The 17,682-nt window shown below is 29.7% G+C and overlaps 2 protein-coding genes across 3 annotated transcripts in view; both read right to left on the minus strand.

The window, feature by feature from the left end:
• Positions 1–1,570: 1,570 nt before the first annotated feature.
• LOC123012830 (sodium/potassium-transporting ATPase subunit beta-like) lies at positions 1,571–10,507 on the minus strand. Its single transcript, XM_044410992.1, has 6 exons — positions 10,312–10,507; positions 6,699–6,959; positions 6,467–6,648; positions 6,319–6,420; positions 6,106–6,274; positions 1,571–2,572 (listed from the first exon to the last, which is right to left on the minus strand). Exons 1-6 carry the CDS (start codon positions 10,436–10,438, stop codon positions 2,469–2,471), a joined length of 945 nt encoding a protein of 314 aa, XP_044266927.1. The 5' UTR covers positions 10,439–10,507; the 3' UTR covers positions 1,571–2,468.
• An 84-nt stretch (positions 10,508–10,591) lies between these two features.
• The window catches only part of LOC123012829 (sodium/potassium-transporting ATPase subunit beta-2-like), an 8,974-nt gene continuing 1,883 nt past the window's right edge, over positions 10,592–17,682 (minus strand). Inside the window, exons 1-5 of one of the 2 annotated variants that reach the window (XM_044410991.1) lie at positions 16,467–16,701; positions 13,008–13,265; positions 12,661–12,947; positions 10,938–11,109; positions 10,592–10,885 (exon numbers count right to left, since the gene is read on the minus strand). In XM_044410991.1, the coding sequence (XP_044266926.1) occupies positions 10,782–10,885; positions 10,938–11,109; positions 12,661–12,947; positions 13,008–13,265; positions 16,467–16,572 (927 nt within the window). In that variant the 5' untranslated portion in view covers positions 16,573–16,701 and the 3' untranslated portion in view covers positions 10,592–10,781. Of the gene's footprint in view, positions 10,886–10,937; positions 11,110–12,660; positions 12,948–13,007; positions 13,266–16,466; positions 16,702–17,682 lie in introns of those variants that run through there. The other variant, XM_044410990.1, reaches the window with a different exon arrangement.

Consider the following 17,682-nt stretch of genomic DNA (forward strand, 5'->3'; position numbering starts at 1 on the left):
TGTTTTCTCATTAAAAGAGCGTAAAATTAACCTTTTTTTTATTTTTTTACGATTTAAAGCCCAATCTATGTTAAAATAAACTGTATAGTGAGTTTTTAGCCAAATTCCGTAAAGGTTGTTTAAGATTTTACTTTTGTTTGAGAAATATGAAGAAAAAAATTGATCCGGACCGGATTAGAACCTCCTACCTTCGAGTTGTTATTAACTTGTCTCATTTTTTTATGTGGAAAAACTTTTAATTACAAAAATATAGTGATTAATGATTGAAGAAATGAAACATAAGCTAAAGTGTGACCCTTCGTTCCACTGAAATTTACCGATTAGGTTAATTTACGAATTTGCAATACAAGAAAAATGGCTAAAAATTAAACCCAAAATATATTTTTTAAACAATGCCCAAAAACATTATTATTTAATAATGCAAAGAGAAATTCGAAAATTTGATTTTAGTTTAATTTTTATTATTTTTTAAATTAAAAAAGAGTAAAACTCGGTTATTTTTAATTCTAAATACTTTTTGTTTTCCTAATTAAAGAACACAAAATAAGCATTTTTTGCATTTTTTTTACGATTTAAAGCTCAATCTACGGTTCAAAAAATTATATAGTGTGTTTTTGCCAAAATTCCGTAGAAGTTGTTAGATTTTACTTTTGTCTGAAAGACGAAGAAAAAAATTGATCCAGATAGGGGATTAAACCTCCAACTTTCGAGTTGTTATTAACTATTTCATTTTTTGTGTCAAAAAACTTTAAATGCTGACTAATAATTGAAGAAATGAAACAGCCATTAAGTTAAATTGATTTAATTTTGAAAAAATGTTTTGGGTCATTTGCTCAATTTTTTGGACTGTTAAACAGCAAAATAAAGCTAAGGTGTAAGCCCTCGTACCACACTGAAATTAATTGATTACTTTAATAGCGTTAAAATTTAAAACTTGTTGTTTAGTTTTGGGCTTTTAGACAATTTTTTAAAATTCAACATTAAAGTAAAGTTATAATATTGCGACTCATCGTTTTAGACTGAAATTTACCAATAAGGGCAAGGGTGTTTTGACCAAGTTTTAAGCCCTTATTGATTAATGATTATTTTTTGGAAAAATTTAACTCTAAAATTTTGTTACTTTGTAATACTAAAAAAATGTCTGAAAAGTAAAAGTGAAGTATATTTTTAAAAAAACAATGACTAAAAGATTTTTTCATTTTAAGAAAATAAAAATGCAGAAATCAATAAATAAATTGGATTTTCTTTACAATTTCCGTATTTGTTATTTTTTAAATTAAAAAAGAGTAATCCACAATTTTCTTTAATTATGAATATTTATTTTTCATTTAAAAGAGCGTAAAATGTGCAAATTATGTTGTTTACTTTTTCGTTTTTACTGTTTAAAAGTGCAAACTGTAGTTAAAAAAATTATGTATAGTGTGTGTTTAAGATTTTACTTTTATTTGGCAAATGTGAAGAAGAAAAAAATTGATCCGGATCGAGGATCGAACCTCCAACCTTCGAGTTGCTGATGATCAATTTTTTTTTTTTGATGTTGTGACTAATATCTGAAGAAATGAAAGAGCCATTAAGTTTAGAACCGATTTATTAGTATTTTTATTAGTTTTTTAAAAAAATTACATAAGCATAAATAATCGTTACATGTGCACACGCATCGGAAACAATAATTAGTCTCAAATCCAAGCACAAATGGAATTGATTTGTTTTATTTACACAACTATGCATTAAAACAGAATTGATTTAATTTCTGAAAAAAATTCTAGTAAGTGCTTCAATATCGGCATTATTAGGCTGGTCCGAAAGTCCTTCGCGTTTCCCTTGTGCGTTACCTAATGAATGCCGATGCTGAAATAAGGCATGATGAAAAAAATGCAACGAATTACGCCACTCTAATTAAGTACTTATAAATCTGAATGTCCCTAGAACTACCTAAACTATATATGAAGTACAGATATAACATTTAGTATTTACTATTTTTTAATTCTTATTATTTTTAATAACAGTTTTAATTTTTTTGTATGTTTTCAACGTCGTTCTGCAACAGAACAATGCTCAACACTTAGAAAAAAAAAACGTGAACGAGAAACTTATGTACAAAACTCGAATTTAGCTGAAAAAAAGACTGAAACACATTCGCTCCTATCACAAACATGAAAACAGTGTCGAATTCACACCTTTTCCATTAAATTTCAACAATTATTGTACACTAGTGTGAAAAACCTATGACTTTTGTGAAATGCAGTGGCGCTACTCTCTGGATCCGATGACCAAAATTCCGTCGTCAAACTACTAGCAAAGAGGGTCAAAAATTCAAATTGCGCTGCTCTAGACAATACGATTTGAACTAATTTTTATTTTTTTTTTTTGGGTTTTTTAACTAAAGTCTAACTAGACCGTCACTGGTGATGATGACTCGACTCTTTCCGATTACTATATGGCAGTTGGTAGAGCCCCACTCGCTTCGCTTAGTCGACCATCAGCTCGAAATGGACCGAACCTCTTCTGTCCACGCGGTCGTGGTGGATGTTGCGCGCCCATGCTTTGCATTCGATATTGATCAGCACACCACCTGAAAAAAATATTCTTTTTTCAAGAAATTAACGCAAAAATCGCAAAAGTTTGCTTCAAATGAACCATTTTCGCTTGTTTCATTCACTTGCAGATTATTTTTATTGAATTAATGCAAAAAATATAATTTGTTTAAATGTTTTGTTAGCTTTAGCCCATTTTTCAGTAGAAATCTTGCGTTCTCTGAAATGTCTAAAATATATCTTGAAAATGATAGAGATTTGTTTGTTTCGGTAATTTTGCTTTAGTTTTTTTTTTTAATTTTGTTGAAACAACGCCTGAAATATGTTTCTTTTTAAATTCTCTCCGATCGATCGTTTTTGAAGTAATACATGTATTACCTAATAATTAATTCAGGGTCTTAAAAAAAGGAAAATATTTCAGGAGGTAATAAACAAAAAGACTTAATAAACAGGGGTCCGCAAAGTAACGGTTTCGGATTGAAAAAAAAATTATTTAAAATACAAAAAAAATCAAAACGGGAAAATGAAATAAAAAACTAAGGATATAGAAAAAACTAAAGAAAATGAAGATCATGATGAAGGAAAAAAATTTAATTGACAGTTTCTTAAATTTTATTCTTTTTTGGCCATACGTCTCACATATTGCTTACCGAATGTTGTAAAGCTTTTATGCTTTTTTTCTTTTTTTTTTTAATATACTGAAAATATTATGTGTATTTTTTGTATTTTATTCACTTATTACAATGTAAACCAAAAAAAAGTCTAGCTTTTGTGTAATTTTGACACCAAAATAACCTGATTTGAGCCTACTTGAAATCTCTTGTTTAGTATTTTACGTACTTCTCGACCTATGGTTAGTACCATTATTAGTATTATTATTTAAAAAAAAGCTTGCTTTTAATGAACCATTTTCGCTTGTTTCATTCACTTGCAGCTTGCAGATTATTTTTATTGAATTAATGCAAAAAAATATACTTTGTTTGGATGTTTTGTTAGCTTTAGCTCATTTTTCAGTAGAAATCTTGCGTCTTCTGAAATTTCTAAAATATTTCTTGAAAATGATAGAGATTTATTTGTTTCGGTAATTTTGCTTTATATTTTTTTAAATTTTGTTGAAAGTATGCGCTATGGATTTTTTAGGGTTCCAAAAATAGCGATATTACGGATTCATTTAAAATCGAACTAAAAATGAGGTTTTTGCATCCAGGGGGGTTTAAAACACGCAGAAAACTGCATGAAACGTTATTGGGTCGAGATGAAACACTATTTTTTAAAATTTTTGGATGTTGTGAGTAAAGATAATAATCCATAAAATGGTCGATCAAATTTTTGTTTTTTTGATCGATAGTTTTTGAAGTAATACATGTATTAATAATTAATTCAGGGTCTTAAAAAAAGTAAAATATTTCAGGAGGTAATAAACAAAAAGTCTTAATAAACAGGGGTCCGCAAAGTAACGGTTTCGGATTGAAAAAAAAAATAAACAATTTAAAGTACAAAAAAAATCAAAACGAGAAAATGAAATAAAAAACTAAGGATATAGAATAAAACTAAAGAAAATGAAGATGATGAAGGAAAAAATATGAATTGGATGTTTTGTTAGCTTTAGCTAATTTTTCACTAGAAATCTTGCGTCTTCCGAAATTTCTAAAATATTTCTTGAAAATGATAGAGATTTGTTTGTTTCGCTAATTTTGCATGCATTTTTTAAATTTTGTTGAAAGTATGCGCTATGGGTTTTTTAGGCTTCCAAAAATAGCTTTATTACGGACTCATTTAAAATCGGACCATAAATGAGGTTTTTGCATCCACGGGGGTTTAAAATAAGCAGAAAACTGCATAAAGCGTTATTGGGTCGAGATGAAAAATTAATTATATATTCGAATTTTTGGAGGTTGTGAGAAAAAATAATAATCCATAAAATGGTCGATCAAATTTGTGTTGCAACAACGCCTGAAATATGTTTCTTTTTAAATTCTCTCCGATCAATAGTTTTTGAAGTAATACATGTATTAATAATAAATTCAGGATCTTAAGAAAAAGTAAAATATTTCAGGAGGTAATAAACAAAAAGTCTTAATAAACAGGGATCCGCAAAGTAATGGTTTCCGATTGAAAAAAAATAAACAATTTAAAGTACAAAAAAAATCAAAACGAGAAAATGCAATAAAAACTAAGGTTATAGAAAAAAACTAAAGAAAATGAAGATGATGATGAAGGAAAAAAAATAATTGACAGTTTCTTAAATTTTATTCCTTTTTGGACATACGTCTCACATATTACTTACAGAATGTTGTAAAGCTCTTATGCTTTTTTTCTTTTTTTTAATATTCTTTCAATTTTTTAAAATTTTTAGAAATTTGGTCTGATATGTAATGTGTATTTTTTGTATTTTATTCTCTTATTACAATGTAAACCAAAAAAAAAAAAAAAATAGTAGCTTTTGTGACATTATTTTGTGACACCAAAATAACCCGATTTGACTCTACTTGAAATCTCTGGTTTAGTATTTTACGTACTTTTCGACCTATGATTAGTACCATTATTAGTATTATTATTAAAAAAAAAGAAAAATTCGTGGTTTATTTAATTTTCACACCAACAAGAACGGATTTACGTCCACTTGAAATGTTTTAGTTATTCGTATTTTGGACTATTGTAGTTACACTCGTGATTATTATTAAGGATTAATATTTATAAATAAAAAAAGCGTGGTTTTATTTGTTTTATCACCGACATGACCAATTTTGAGTCCACTTGAAGTGTTTTGGATTAAATTAAAACTTGAAAACATAATCTGAAGAAAATGAGAAGAATTATTTTAATAAAAATGAGAAAAAAAGAAGTGAAATTTGACATGGCATTATGAAAAAAGAAACTTATTATTTATCTAAGGAAAAAAGAAACAGTGGTTAAAACAAAACTTGAAATTTAACAATCGGGAAAAGATGTAACAAAAAATTTAGAGAATAAAAAATTAAATTTGGTAATAATATTGTCTAATAAAAAAAATTCTCATTGTTTTTGTATTTTGGGCCCCACATAAGCCATCGTAACTCAAAACCAATTTTTATGACTTAGTATAGTTTTTGTTGGAAGAGTCGATATATTGAAAACGGTTTGTATTTTATATCAAACCCGTGTAAAATGTTCCGGGGAGTCGATTGACGACGTGAAAACCACAAAATTCTTAATAGTTTAGAAGTTATTGTCGAAATAATATTTTTGATATTTTTGTCTTCACCAGCGATTTTCTCAATAACTGTGCCGCAGGATAATGATCTTTTTTTAAAATTAAAAATGCTATCCAATGGTACCAAACAGAAAACAGTTATCGATAATAATATCCAGGTTATCAGCTGTACAAAAAATTGCTGGAAATTTTGACAAAAATCGAAAAAATTAAAAACTTCAAAATTGAACTAAATACACTGCAATAAGTTTAAAAGAAACGCGAAAAAATATTTTTTTAAAATAAGTTTTTGTGTGAAAATAGAGCAGAGATACTGGTCGGGGTCGTGTCGGCGCAGTGATTTGTAACAAAATTCACTATATCGAATAAATAACTTACGTGCTGGTTTTTCGAAATGCACCGCCACCAAGGGACTCACATAGCCCTTAACGTTAGTAAAGGGAAAATATTTAGCTTTGAACCCTCTCTGGGGATGGTAGTAGATGGGGCCGATATTCTCAACATCGGCTGGATTTTCTCCAGCACAATCGACCCAAACAACATGGTGCTAAAAAAAAATTTACTCTCACCTCAATTCGGGAATTTCCATACCTTTCCTTGCTGCTCCTCCTTGACGATGTGGTCTCTCAAGTGCTTGGGCATGTCACGCGGGGCAGTTGCATTAGTATAGTAGTCGGGAACCCACCCAAAAATCTAGAAATTATCAATGAAAAAAAAATTTTTGAGAAAAAAACCTCACTTTGTTGAGTTTAAGGAAGATACAAGGGCCACCCCCTTCCTTATTCCCGAACCCGTACCCCCAGTCTTTAGTACAGGGCGCAATATCATTGCTGATTTTGAAATCGCAGAATTTCCCCTCATCAGGCTTGTCTCTATTATCGCAGTTTTGCACATTTTCGGAAATGGTTTGTTTCTGATAAGCTGCAAACACAATTAAAAAAAAAACAAAACAAAAAATTATTCATTATTACGCTCCAAAAACTTGTCCAATTCTTCGACCCAGTATTGCACGTTTTTGGGCTCGCCAGTCTTGTACCAAATCAAAGTACTCTCAACGTTCGAGTCTGGGGGCATGGGGCGGAATCCCAAGCCAGGGTTGCTCCCAATCAGGGATTTATCTCCTTGCCATTTGGGGGTGGTGTCGTCCAACGTCTGATAAAACACCGCCAACATGGCAGCAAAGAAACCGACCAGAACGGCATAGAAGATGAGGTAAAACAGGAGGATCTTTCCTGAAACGAACGTGGATTATTCATTTTGGGGGTATCGATCGCGTGACCCACTTTTTCGGGGCAAGTCGGGATTCGTATGATAATGAAATTCAATCAGAATTCATCGTTTAGCAAGTTGAAAAAGAATCAACATAAAAATTTACTCAAAAAATACAATTTTTATTTAATTTAGTTAAATTTAATTTACAAAGGAAGCCATTATACTATACATCGAGTTGAACAAGTTCATTAGTGACCTTTAAATAGTCAAATTAAAAAAATGTATATTGATAGATATTGATCTAGTGCATCACCTAAAATTATTTTCAACTATACAGCGTGTCTCATAAATAAGTTACAATACAAACTTGTGATTTTTAAATGAAACACCGTATGTTTCTTGGCATTTTTAAATGTTGCCTTTTAAAACAATGTTTTTACGCTAAACTTTTATTAGTCAATTTGCTTACTTTTAGAAATAAGACGTTTTTTTGACAAAAACATGCACTTTTTAAAAATTTATTACACAATTTGCATTTGTAAAGATTAATAAATTAATAAGTTTGTTAAAAGTTAAATAACTTAAAAAAATTAAATGGAACACCCTATTTTTTATGTTTGCATCTAATAGATTGATAAATTGTCTATCTAAAAAATATCTTTTAATGTCTAGAATTGATAAATGAAAAGATATTTAACATTCAATATAATTTTAATAAAGAATAATAGATTCAGTTTAACACAAATGTGATTATTAAGTGATATTTCTTCCATCTCTTGTGCAACTGTGCACTTTTTGGATACTGAAACAATAGTAATTATTTTTTTTTAATGTTTTAACGTTAAATATCTTTTTAGTTATTGATTATAAACACCTAAAAGTAAATAATTTTAGAAAGACAATTTAATAATCTTTTAATGCAAAAACAATAAATAGGCTGTTCCATTTACATTTTTTAAGTTATTAAACTTTTAACAAACGCCTTCATATTTTTTTATCTTTGCAAATTCAACACACTAAAAAATGTTACAACCTTGTAGCTTGTATCTTCTTCTTTGCAGTAGTAAAAAAATATTTCTAGATCTTAGTTTTTCTGTATTAAATTTTTAAAAAGTGTATGTTTTCGTCAAAAACCCGTCTTATTTTAAAAACTAAGCAAAATCAACCAATAAAAGTTTAGCTTAAAAACATTGTCATAAAAATCTACATCCAAAAACGCTAAGAAATATATGGTGTTTCATTAAAAAAAAAACACAAGGTTGTATTGCAATTTATTTTTGAGACACGTTGTATAGTTAAAAATAATTTTAGGCGATAGACTAGATTAATAGCTATCAATGTCCTATATCATATTTTTTAATTTTTTGAAAAAATAAAGAAATGTAATATAGGTATTATATTTTGTAAGAAGAATTTAAAAACCGATGTTGCAAAATAACAATAGTAGTCAATAAAAATTGACTACTATACTACTATTTTGTTTAAACTTCTATTTCATTGGGTTAAATGTTATTTACAAAAAAGGCCACCCAATCGTTAGATGGGAATTCAGATACGAAAATAATCTTCTAGGTGTTTTAGAAAGATTTTTTCTCATAAAATAAAAATGTAATTATGGAAATTATGAAACTTTAAAATCCGAAAAACACTTATAAAAATAACAAAATCAAAAATATTGATGTTTTATTAGTTTTTATGTGGTTTTAAGGCCAATCGACCAAAAAACAATGCCTTATGAAGAATTAAAAAAAACGAAAAAATAATAATTTTTTCTTTATTTTCTATAAATATATAGTCTTTTAACTATTACATTCATCTAAACAGTCTCTGTATTAACAAGTATTTTATATAATTAAAAAATTTCTCTCTCATACCTTCTCAAAAAAAAAAGGTTTTACGTTTCAATCTTAAAAATCTACCTTAATATTTTAACAAAAAATAATGATAATTCACACTACCAGAAGTAATAAAAAGAAAAAACTCTAGTTCCAACGACAACCAATTATTATCATTTTTTATTCAATTCAATGTAAGAGCTAATTTTTTAATGATTTTTGGATCATAATTATTATGTGTTGTAATTTGATTATGGCTGGATTTCGTCTTATTATCGTCTCGGACGGCTGTATATTATTCCAAAAGATGATCATGAATAAATAATCTAAAAAAAATCTAAAAAAAAAGAAATTTACTCACCATATGCAAATTCTTTTTTACAATGAAAACGTATTTTTTTTAATAAAATTCGTCAAAGTCCCTAAACTTTACCTTTGTAAATATTTTAGAAGCATTTTTTCGTGTAAAAATTTAATAAAGAAGTTATGAAAATTTACTTTAAGGAACATTTTAAAAAAGAGAAAAACAAGAGAAAAAGAGAAAAAAAAAGAATATTTTTTTATTTTCTATAAATCTAGTCTGTAACTTTTAAAATTATCTAAACTACCAAATATTTTGTATAATCAAAAAAAAAACATCCATTTTTTACCAAAGCCGGATTTTGTTCCACTATTTTTGGGACAGAAACTGTATTAAAAAAAAAGCAGAATGCATATTTTTTCAGTGAAGCAGAATCACTCAAAAACAATAGAACAATAAGAATAAAATAGAAATATAAGAACAGAAATTATAAAATTCCTGTTCAGAGATGACATATTGGCATACGAAGTGATTATTACAACAACCTAATTGTTATTAAAAAATCAGTCTTTGAAGATATTCCACTCACCTTGTATACATTTTTAGAGAGAAAAATCTTAGTTGACAACCTAACTACTCCAACAAATAATGAATTCTTAATAGGACTGGAATTTTTTTAATTCCACAAGCAATCAATCAAATAAATTAATATAAACGACCTTGTTTCTAATTTAGATATTCAACTGACTTTTCGTACCGCAATATCTTCAACTAAGGAAAGAGGAAACTTGATAATTTTAAACGTAAACCACAAATAATCTTGATTTAACAAACGTGTTGACAAGAAATTTCATCGCTAATTAATAAAAAACGGAATTTTAATGATGAGTAAGTGAACGACGGGCGTCGTCCTTGTCTGTGCCAAGCGTCGATTTGACGCCATGACACATAAAAGGTCCTTATCCAAAAAAAAGCACCAAATTTTACCAACAAGAGAATAATTCGAGAACAATAAAACAAACTCTCTTAGTTATTATTTTGACCAATTCTTCTGTGAAGAAAAAAAAACTGATTGAGTTAACTATTTTAATTACAATTAAGTTTTTTATTGATTTTGATTTGGAATGAAATTATCTAATAAGTAATTAATGTGAATCTTTTGGTGAGTGGATTTTTGTTGAAGGCTACCCCTGATCGATTTGGGCAAATGCCAAGGGTGGCTTGCGTAAGACTCACCCCAGGAGGATCCCGTTCTGCCTAGAAACTGGCTGGTTTCGGGATTCCACAGGAAGATCCTGAAGCCCTCCCATTTGCCTAGTTTGGGGGGCCGTGTGTAATATTGGTCGGCTTTTTTGTCTGCCATAACTCTGCAATGACACCAACACTACTTGCACCCTCTTCGACGACGAAGGCTGAACCGCGACGCTCCCCGGGGCCGTACGACTGCGCACGCCGCCGTCGGGGACGGCTTCGATCGGCCACTTTGCCGCCATCTATGCGAAATAAAACACAACTCTTCTGAAAGAGTAAAATCTTTATTGAGTAACAACAAAGTGAAACCATATTTACATGTCATTTAATTAATATCAATTAAAACGAACACAATTCAAATACAAATAGATGCCACTTTACACTTTGGCAAGTCCACCAGTGCTGCCAACTAATACCACATTGGTAAAACATAAATAAAATAAAATTTTGGAGTGTTAATCAATCAGAAGCTCGAAGTGAACCGAACCCATCCTGTCGGCTCGGTTGTAACGGATATTCTTCGCCCAAGCTCGACACTCAATATTGATAACAATACCGGCTGGAAAAACACTATTAAAACACAAAAAAATCAATATTTTCTCTCTTCTTACAAACTGGTCGCATAAAACGGACCGCCACCAAGGGACTGAGATACCCCTCCGAGTTCAAAAACGGGAAATAATACCCCGGGAATCCCTGAATAGGGGGGTAGAACTGGATCGGTCCTAGGTATTCCACATCGGCGGGATTTTCACCCTCGCAAGACACCCAAATGTTCCACCGCTGCAACAAATGTATTACTAGTTGCATAACTAAACACTATATAAGTCAAAATTTTGTCATACCCAATAATTTTATTTAAATTGAATTAAAAACCGGAAACGCCAACTTATTTTATCAAAATTACTACGAATGAGTTGGCTAGTGGTGCCAACGTAAACGTTGATTTTACTAAACAGGGTCAAAAATGACAATTTACCTATAAAAGTTTGACGTTTGAATTTGAAAGTCAAGGTTGCCAAACTAAAATTTTAAATTTGACACCAACTTGAGGTACAAAATCACCCGGTACTTTTTCTAACTGAAAAAAAAAAACACAAAACTCACCAAATTTGGCGAAGAATGGTGTTCTTTGCCTTTTCGACTGTTTAAATATATTTTTGAGACTAAACCAAAAAAAATTTTAAAAATTATATACAGGTGCGCCAGAACTCGCGCCCCAGAAAAAATTTTCAAATAAGGTAAGATACCAGGAACATGAAAAAAATGTTTAAAAAATTCTATCTGTCAAAAAATTTTGAACATTTATTTTTGGACATTTGAAATTTTTTTATGTATATTTAATAATACTGATGATCTTGTATATGTTTTTTTACAATTATTTAGGAAAGGTACAAAAATTTTGCCAATAAAAGCCACAAATAATATTGAACAGAATTACAATTTAGAATATAGCTTCCTTGTTTCCTCTTTTAATGGCCTATAGCAAAAAACTTTGAAAAATTATTTTTGCAACAGAAATAAATAGAGTCAAAGTGTATACTTTAAACTCTCATAACTTCGTAATTTTTATAGTTAAAATTTTTTTAACATTTTTTGCATGTTTCTGGTATCTTATCTTATATGGCATTTTTCCCTGAGGCGCGAGTTCTAGCGCACCTTGTATAAACAAACAAAAATTAAAAAATAAATCCAAATTGATATTATTTTTAGCTTGTTTAGCTAAAAATCACAAAAATAAATTGATATTGAATGTAATTTTGCTTAGTTATTTCACTCAATTTAACTAGTTTTTGAGGAGCAATATTAAATCAAAAATAAGTCGAGAAAACACAAAATTTGGTTGAAATACTTTTAGGTACGTTTTTGTTCTAAAATCTCAAGTTTTTTTGCAAAATTTCGTTAAAACAAACTAAAAAATCAACAAATTAAGTCGAAAATTATTCTTCTCAAACGTTTTAGCACGTTTTTCAGCTAGAAACGCAATTATTTTGCAAAAACAAGCTAAAAAAATCACAGAATTGGGCCTAAAATGATACCATTTTTGCCTTTCTTGACCGTTTAAGCAGATTTTTAAACTGAATCTTCCGTTTTTCGCGAGATTTTACCAGACCGAGTCAAAATTCATTAAATTGTTATAAAAAAGATTATAGTTAACTCTTAGGTTTTAACTAGTCAGTTTATGTAAAAAAAGTAAATTATTGGAAATATTCAAGTCATAATTTTGTGATCTGGTGAAAATAGGCGTAAATCTGGCAACGTTTTCAGCTCGGATCTGGTGAATTTTATTTTCTTAGGCTGGCGACAGTGTTTCCGTTTGAAAAAACTACTCACTTCTTCAGGTCTTGTGATATTTCTGATGTGCTCTTTCAACTGTCGGGGCATGTCCTCCGGAAGGTCATTCGGGTCATCGTAGTACTCGGGCACCCAACCATAAATCTTGTTCAATTTCAAAAATATACAGGGTGAGCTTCTGTAATAATTAAAATACTGGTCTCTACTGCAATCACCCCAGTCTTTGACGTCCACTTCGCACACTTCCGTTTCAGTGGGCCACTCTGTATACGAGCAAGTTTTCAAATAAGCGTTGCCTTTTGCGACTTTTCCAGGAGTGTAATATTCTGAAATTTTTTATTTAAATTTAATACAGAGCCGGGAAGGGGGTGATAATAGAGACGTACTGTCCAAAAACTCCATGATGTTGTCGAACCAATTCAAGTAGTTGATTTTGTTGGTGCCTTGGAGCCACACCAGGGTGCTCTCTTCGTTGTCTTTGGGCATGGGGCGGAACCCGAGCCCCGGATTGGTCCCAATCACGGAACCGTCTTGTTGCCACTTAGGGATGCGCGGGTCCAGCGTTTGGAGGAAGACCCACATGCAGATGGCCACGAGGGCCGCAAGCATGCCATAGAAAATCAAGTAGAAGAGCCCGATTTTGGCTGAAAAAGAGAAGAGGGGTTAAGGGTTTTGACCCCAAACATAACGACAAATCGATATTGGATGAGTAATTTAGCAAACATGGTGGAAATTTATGAGAAGTGAGTCATCACCAAGAAATTCACCTATTTCTACAGAGTGATTAAAAAATAAAGAAAGCAAGCCAGTAAAATTTTATGGAAATAACTCGAAATAACTATTTAGAATACAGGGTTGTCCCAGCGAGTTGAAAAAGTCCATTAGCGACCTTTAAATGGTAAAATTAAAAAAAATTATATAGGACATTGATAGATATACTAATGAGTTTGCTAGTGATGCCAACGTAAACGTTGACATTTCCGTTCAATGCTGCCAGGTCTAATATCTGGTGATTTTTTTGGAAATTAAATAAACAGGTAACTGCAGTTACAACAAAAACTGAATACACTAGTTTTTCTACTACTGGTATAGTAAATTAGGGCAAAAATAAGTGACACCATTTTTTTGTATTTTGCACGTCTTTCAGCCAGAAACTTGATTATTTCGACAATTTGAAAGTCAAGGTTGCCAGCCAAACTAAAATTTTAAATTTGACCCTCACTTGAGGTAAAAATCAGTCACCCGGTACTTTTTCTAACTGAAAAAAAAAACACAAAACTCCCCAAATTTGGCGAAAAATGTCTTTTCCGACTGTTTAAATATACTCGTATTTTTGAGACAAAACTAAAAAATTTTTGAAAAATTATATCAAACTAAAAAATTAAAGAAATAAATCGAAATTGATATTATTTTTAGCTTGTTTAGATAAAAATCACAAAAATAAATTGATATTGAATATAATTTTGTTTTGATATTTCGCTTAATTTAACTAGTTTTGGAGCAATATTAAGTGAAAAATAAGCCGAGAAAACACAAAATTTGGTCGCAATGCTTTTAAAAAATGCTGTAAAATTTTATGGAAATAACGCGAAATAACTATGTAGAATACAGGGTGTCCCAGAGAGTTGAAAAAGTCCATTAGTGACCTTTAAATGGTAAAATTAAAAAGAAAATAATATAGGGCATTGATAGATACTAATCTAGTCCATCGCCCAAAATATTTTCAATTATTCAGCGTGTCTCAAAAATAAGTTACAACACAAACTTGCGTTTTTTTTAAATGAAAAACCATTCTTAGCGTTTTTGGATGTAGATTTTTATGACAATGTTTTTAAACTAAACTTTTATAGGTCGATTTTGTTTAGTTTTAAAAATAAGACGGTTTTTTTGACTAAAACAGGCACTTTTTAAAAATTTATTACACAAAAACTAAAACATGTAGAAATATTTTTTTTACTACTGCAAAGAAGAAGGTACAAGCTATAAGGTTGTAACATTTTTTTAGTGTGTTGCATTTGCAAACATAAAAAAATTAAGGCTTTTGCTAAAAGTTTGATAACTTAAAAAATTTAAATGGAACAGCCTATTTATTGTTTTTACATTTAAAAGATTATTAAATTGTCTTTCTGAAATTATTTACTTTTAGGTGTTTATAATCAATAACTAAAAAGATATTTAACATTAAACATTAAAAAAAAATAATTACTAAATTACTATTGTTTCCGTAGACAAAAAGTGCACAGTTGCACAAGAGATGGAAGAATTATCACTTAAAAATCACTTTTGGGTTAAACTGAATCCATTATTTTTTATTTTTACAGTAAAATCAACCGATAAGTGATCCGTGGTGAAATTACTATGGTTGCTATATTACCAACAATGCTCAGATATTAATAATCATTATTGCTACAATTAATATTGAATATTAAATATCTTTTCATTTATCAATTCTAGACATTAAAAGTTTATTTTTTTAGATAGACAATTTATCAATCTATTATATGCAAAAATAAAAAATAGGGTGTTCCATTTTTTTTAAGTTATTTCACTTTTAACAAACTTCTTAATTTATTAATCTTTACAAATGCAAAATCCTAAAAGCTCTAAATTCTGTACTTTCTTCTTTGTAGAAGTGAGAAAAAATTTGTTCTAGCTGTCTTAGTTTTTGTATAATAAAATTTTAAAAAGTGCATGTTTTCGTCAAAAAAACGTCTTTTTCTAAAACGAAGTGTAAATCCAAAAATGTTAAAAAACATATGGTGTTTCATTTAAAAAAACACAAGTTTGTATTGTAACGTATTTTTGAGACACGCTGTATAGTTGCAAATATTTTAGGCGATAGACTAGATTAGTATTTATCAATGTCCTATTTTCTTTTTATTTTACCATTTATAGGTCACTAATGGACTTTTTCAACTCGCTGGGACACCATGTATTTTGAAATACTTTTTTTATATCACCCAAATATTTAGTAAAATATTTTTTTTCCGAAATCATCAAAGAACAAAATTAATTTTTTAAGTATTGATCAATAAATGACACTATTTTTTGTATTTTTTAAGCATTTTGTATGTTTTTTAGCCAGAAACTCATAATTTTGCCAAATTTTCTCAAAAATAAGTCAAAAAGGAAGTAGTTTTTTTTTTAATAAGATTTCACTTAACAGGGTCAAAAAATCGATAAACCAGGTCGCAAAGTTTATTATTTTCATCTTTTTGGATCATTTAGTACTCTTTCAGACAGAAACAAAACTATCTTGCAAAACTTCCTTAAAAACAAACCAAAAATTTACCAAATTAGACCAAAACTAGTGTGGTTTTCACATTTTTTTAGAGTGTTTAAGCACGTAAAATACAAGTTTTGTTAAAACTGACTCAAAAATTTCTAAATTAGATTGAAATTGATATGTATTATTTTTAGTTTATTTCACTCGATTGAGTTTTTTAAACCAGACTCATTTATTTTTCTGCAAAATCTTGTCAAAGCGTACCTAAAAATTACAAAAAATAAATCGAAATTGATGCTATTTCGTTTGTTATTCGATTTAGCTTTTTCATGGACTTTTTCAACTTGCTGGAACACAATTTTCGCAATATTGAGAAAACACGCTGTATATTGCATTTTATGTACTTCGCACACTTATCAGTTATCGTATCACACTCTAAAAATTCAAATTTTGATTGCATTTTTTAACAAAAAAATGCTGATTCTAAACGGAATTTGATTCTGTTAGTGTTCAAAAATGGGAAAAAATTGAGTTAACTTGTTCAATTAGCGCACCCAGGGATGGGTCTTGGGGTCAAGCGCGCACCGTCTCCAACGGAAACCCATGTAAACAAACGTACCCCAACTCTTGGGCGTTCTTCCTAAACACGTCCCTGTTTCTTTATTGTAAAACTTTGTTTTATAAAAGCCGAAGGAAGATCGCGGATATTGTTTACTCGAAGTCATTGTGAAAAAATTTAATCACACACAGCGAAAACCGCACGTAAATAACAGAAAACGAAGCCAAACAACAACGTCACACCACACCTTCTTCGCACGCTAACTACCTCTACCATGAGTGACCCACGACGAGTCATACCAGCAGGTGAGGTAGGCGAGGCTTTGAAATTACCAACATTTTGCGGTATTCCAGCAACCCGAATGGGGAAGTGCGACGTTGGTTGCTCGTTTGTTTGTATTGCAGGAGTTGGGTTTATTTCAAACGAACGCAGACGCAAAAATACAATTTGAACGAGATTTGAACAAAGAAACAACTTATTTATGAAGGGGTTGCCAACAACTGGTTTCTATTCAAAAAGTTACACACGGAAATGGTACTAATTTTGGGATTTTTGGCGCTATTTCCAGCTTGTTTCGGTCAGTTGGGATTATTTTTTTTTAATTTTTATTTAAGAGATTTGAAAAAATTGAAGAAATCGCATAATAAAGCTATAAATGTGCTTATTTTTAGTCCAAGAAAATTTGTTTGTTAACGACATTATTGCTTTATTTTAAATGTTGGTTAATTTTTCAGCAAACTTCCTCTAAGATATTATTAGTTGTGTTAGCGTCATTTGTTTATATAGTAGATCACGAGTTGAGGACAAATTTAAATTCAACAATTGACAAAAATGATGAAAAATCAAAATTTTATAAAAAAAACTTCTCATGTAGTAATTTTCTTATAAGGTAATACACAAAGTAATCTTTCCACCATGTTCCTAATTATTAATAACATCTGTCCAACAGACCTGATGATGAAATAATAAAATTTCGAAACGTCGGCTATTTAAGGAAAAGTAGTTTATTTGTCCTCAACTCGTGATCCATTATATATTCCTCTAAGATATTTCATTAAAAACAGGGAAATGATAGAAAATTTAGCTCCAAAAGTGTTATTTTGGTTTGTTTCGTAGATTTCGCACTATTTTTTATGTTTTAATATTAGGCACATAAGATTTTAATTGCAAAAAAATGTAAAGTCAAGGTTTTTCGTTATTGTATTTAAAATTATTTCGAAAATTATTAGAGCTTCCAAAATCTATTTATAAAAAAAATCCTTTTATATTTAAATAA

Source organism: Tribolium madens, unplaced genomic scaffold (genome assembly GCF_015345945.1).
Source record: "Tribolium madens isolate multiple individuals breed KSU strain unplaced genomic scaffold, Tmad_KSU_1.1 Scaffold_96;HRSCAF=242;Tcas5.2_LG5, whole genome shotgun sequence".
NCBI lineage: Eukaryota > Metazoa > Arthropoda > Insecta > Coleoptera > Tenebrionidae > Tribolium > Tribolium madens.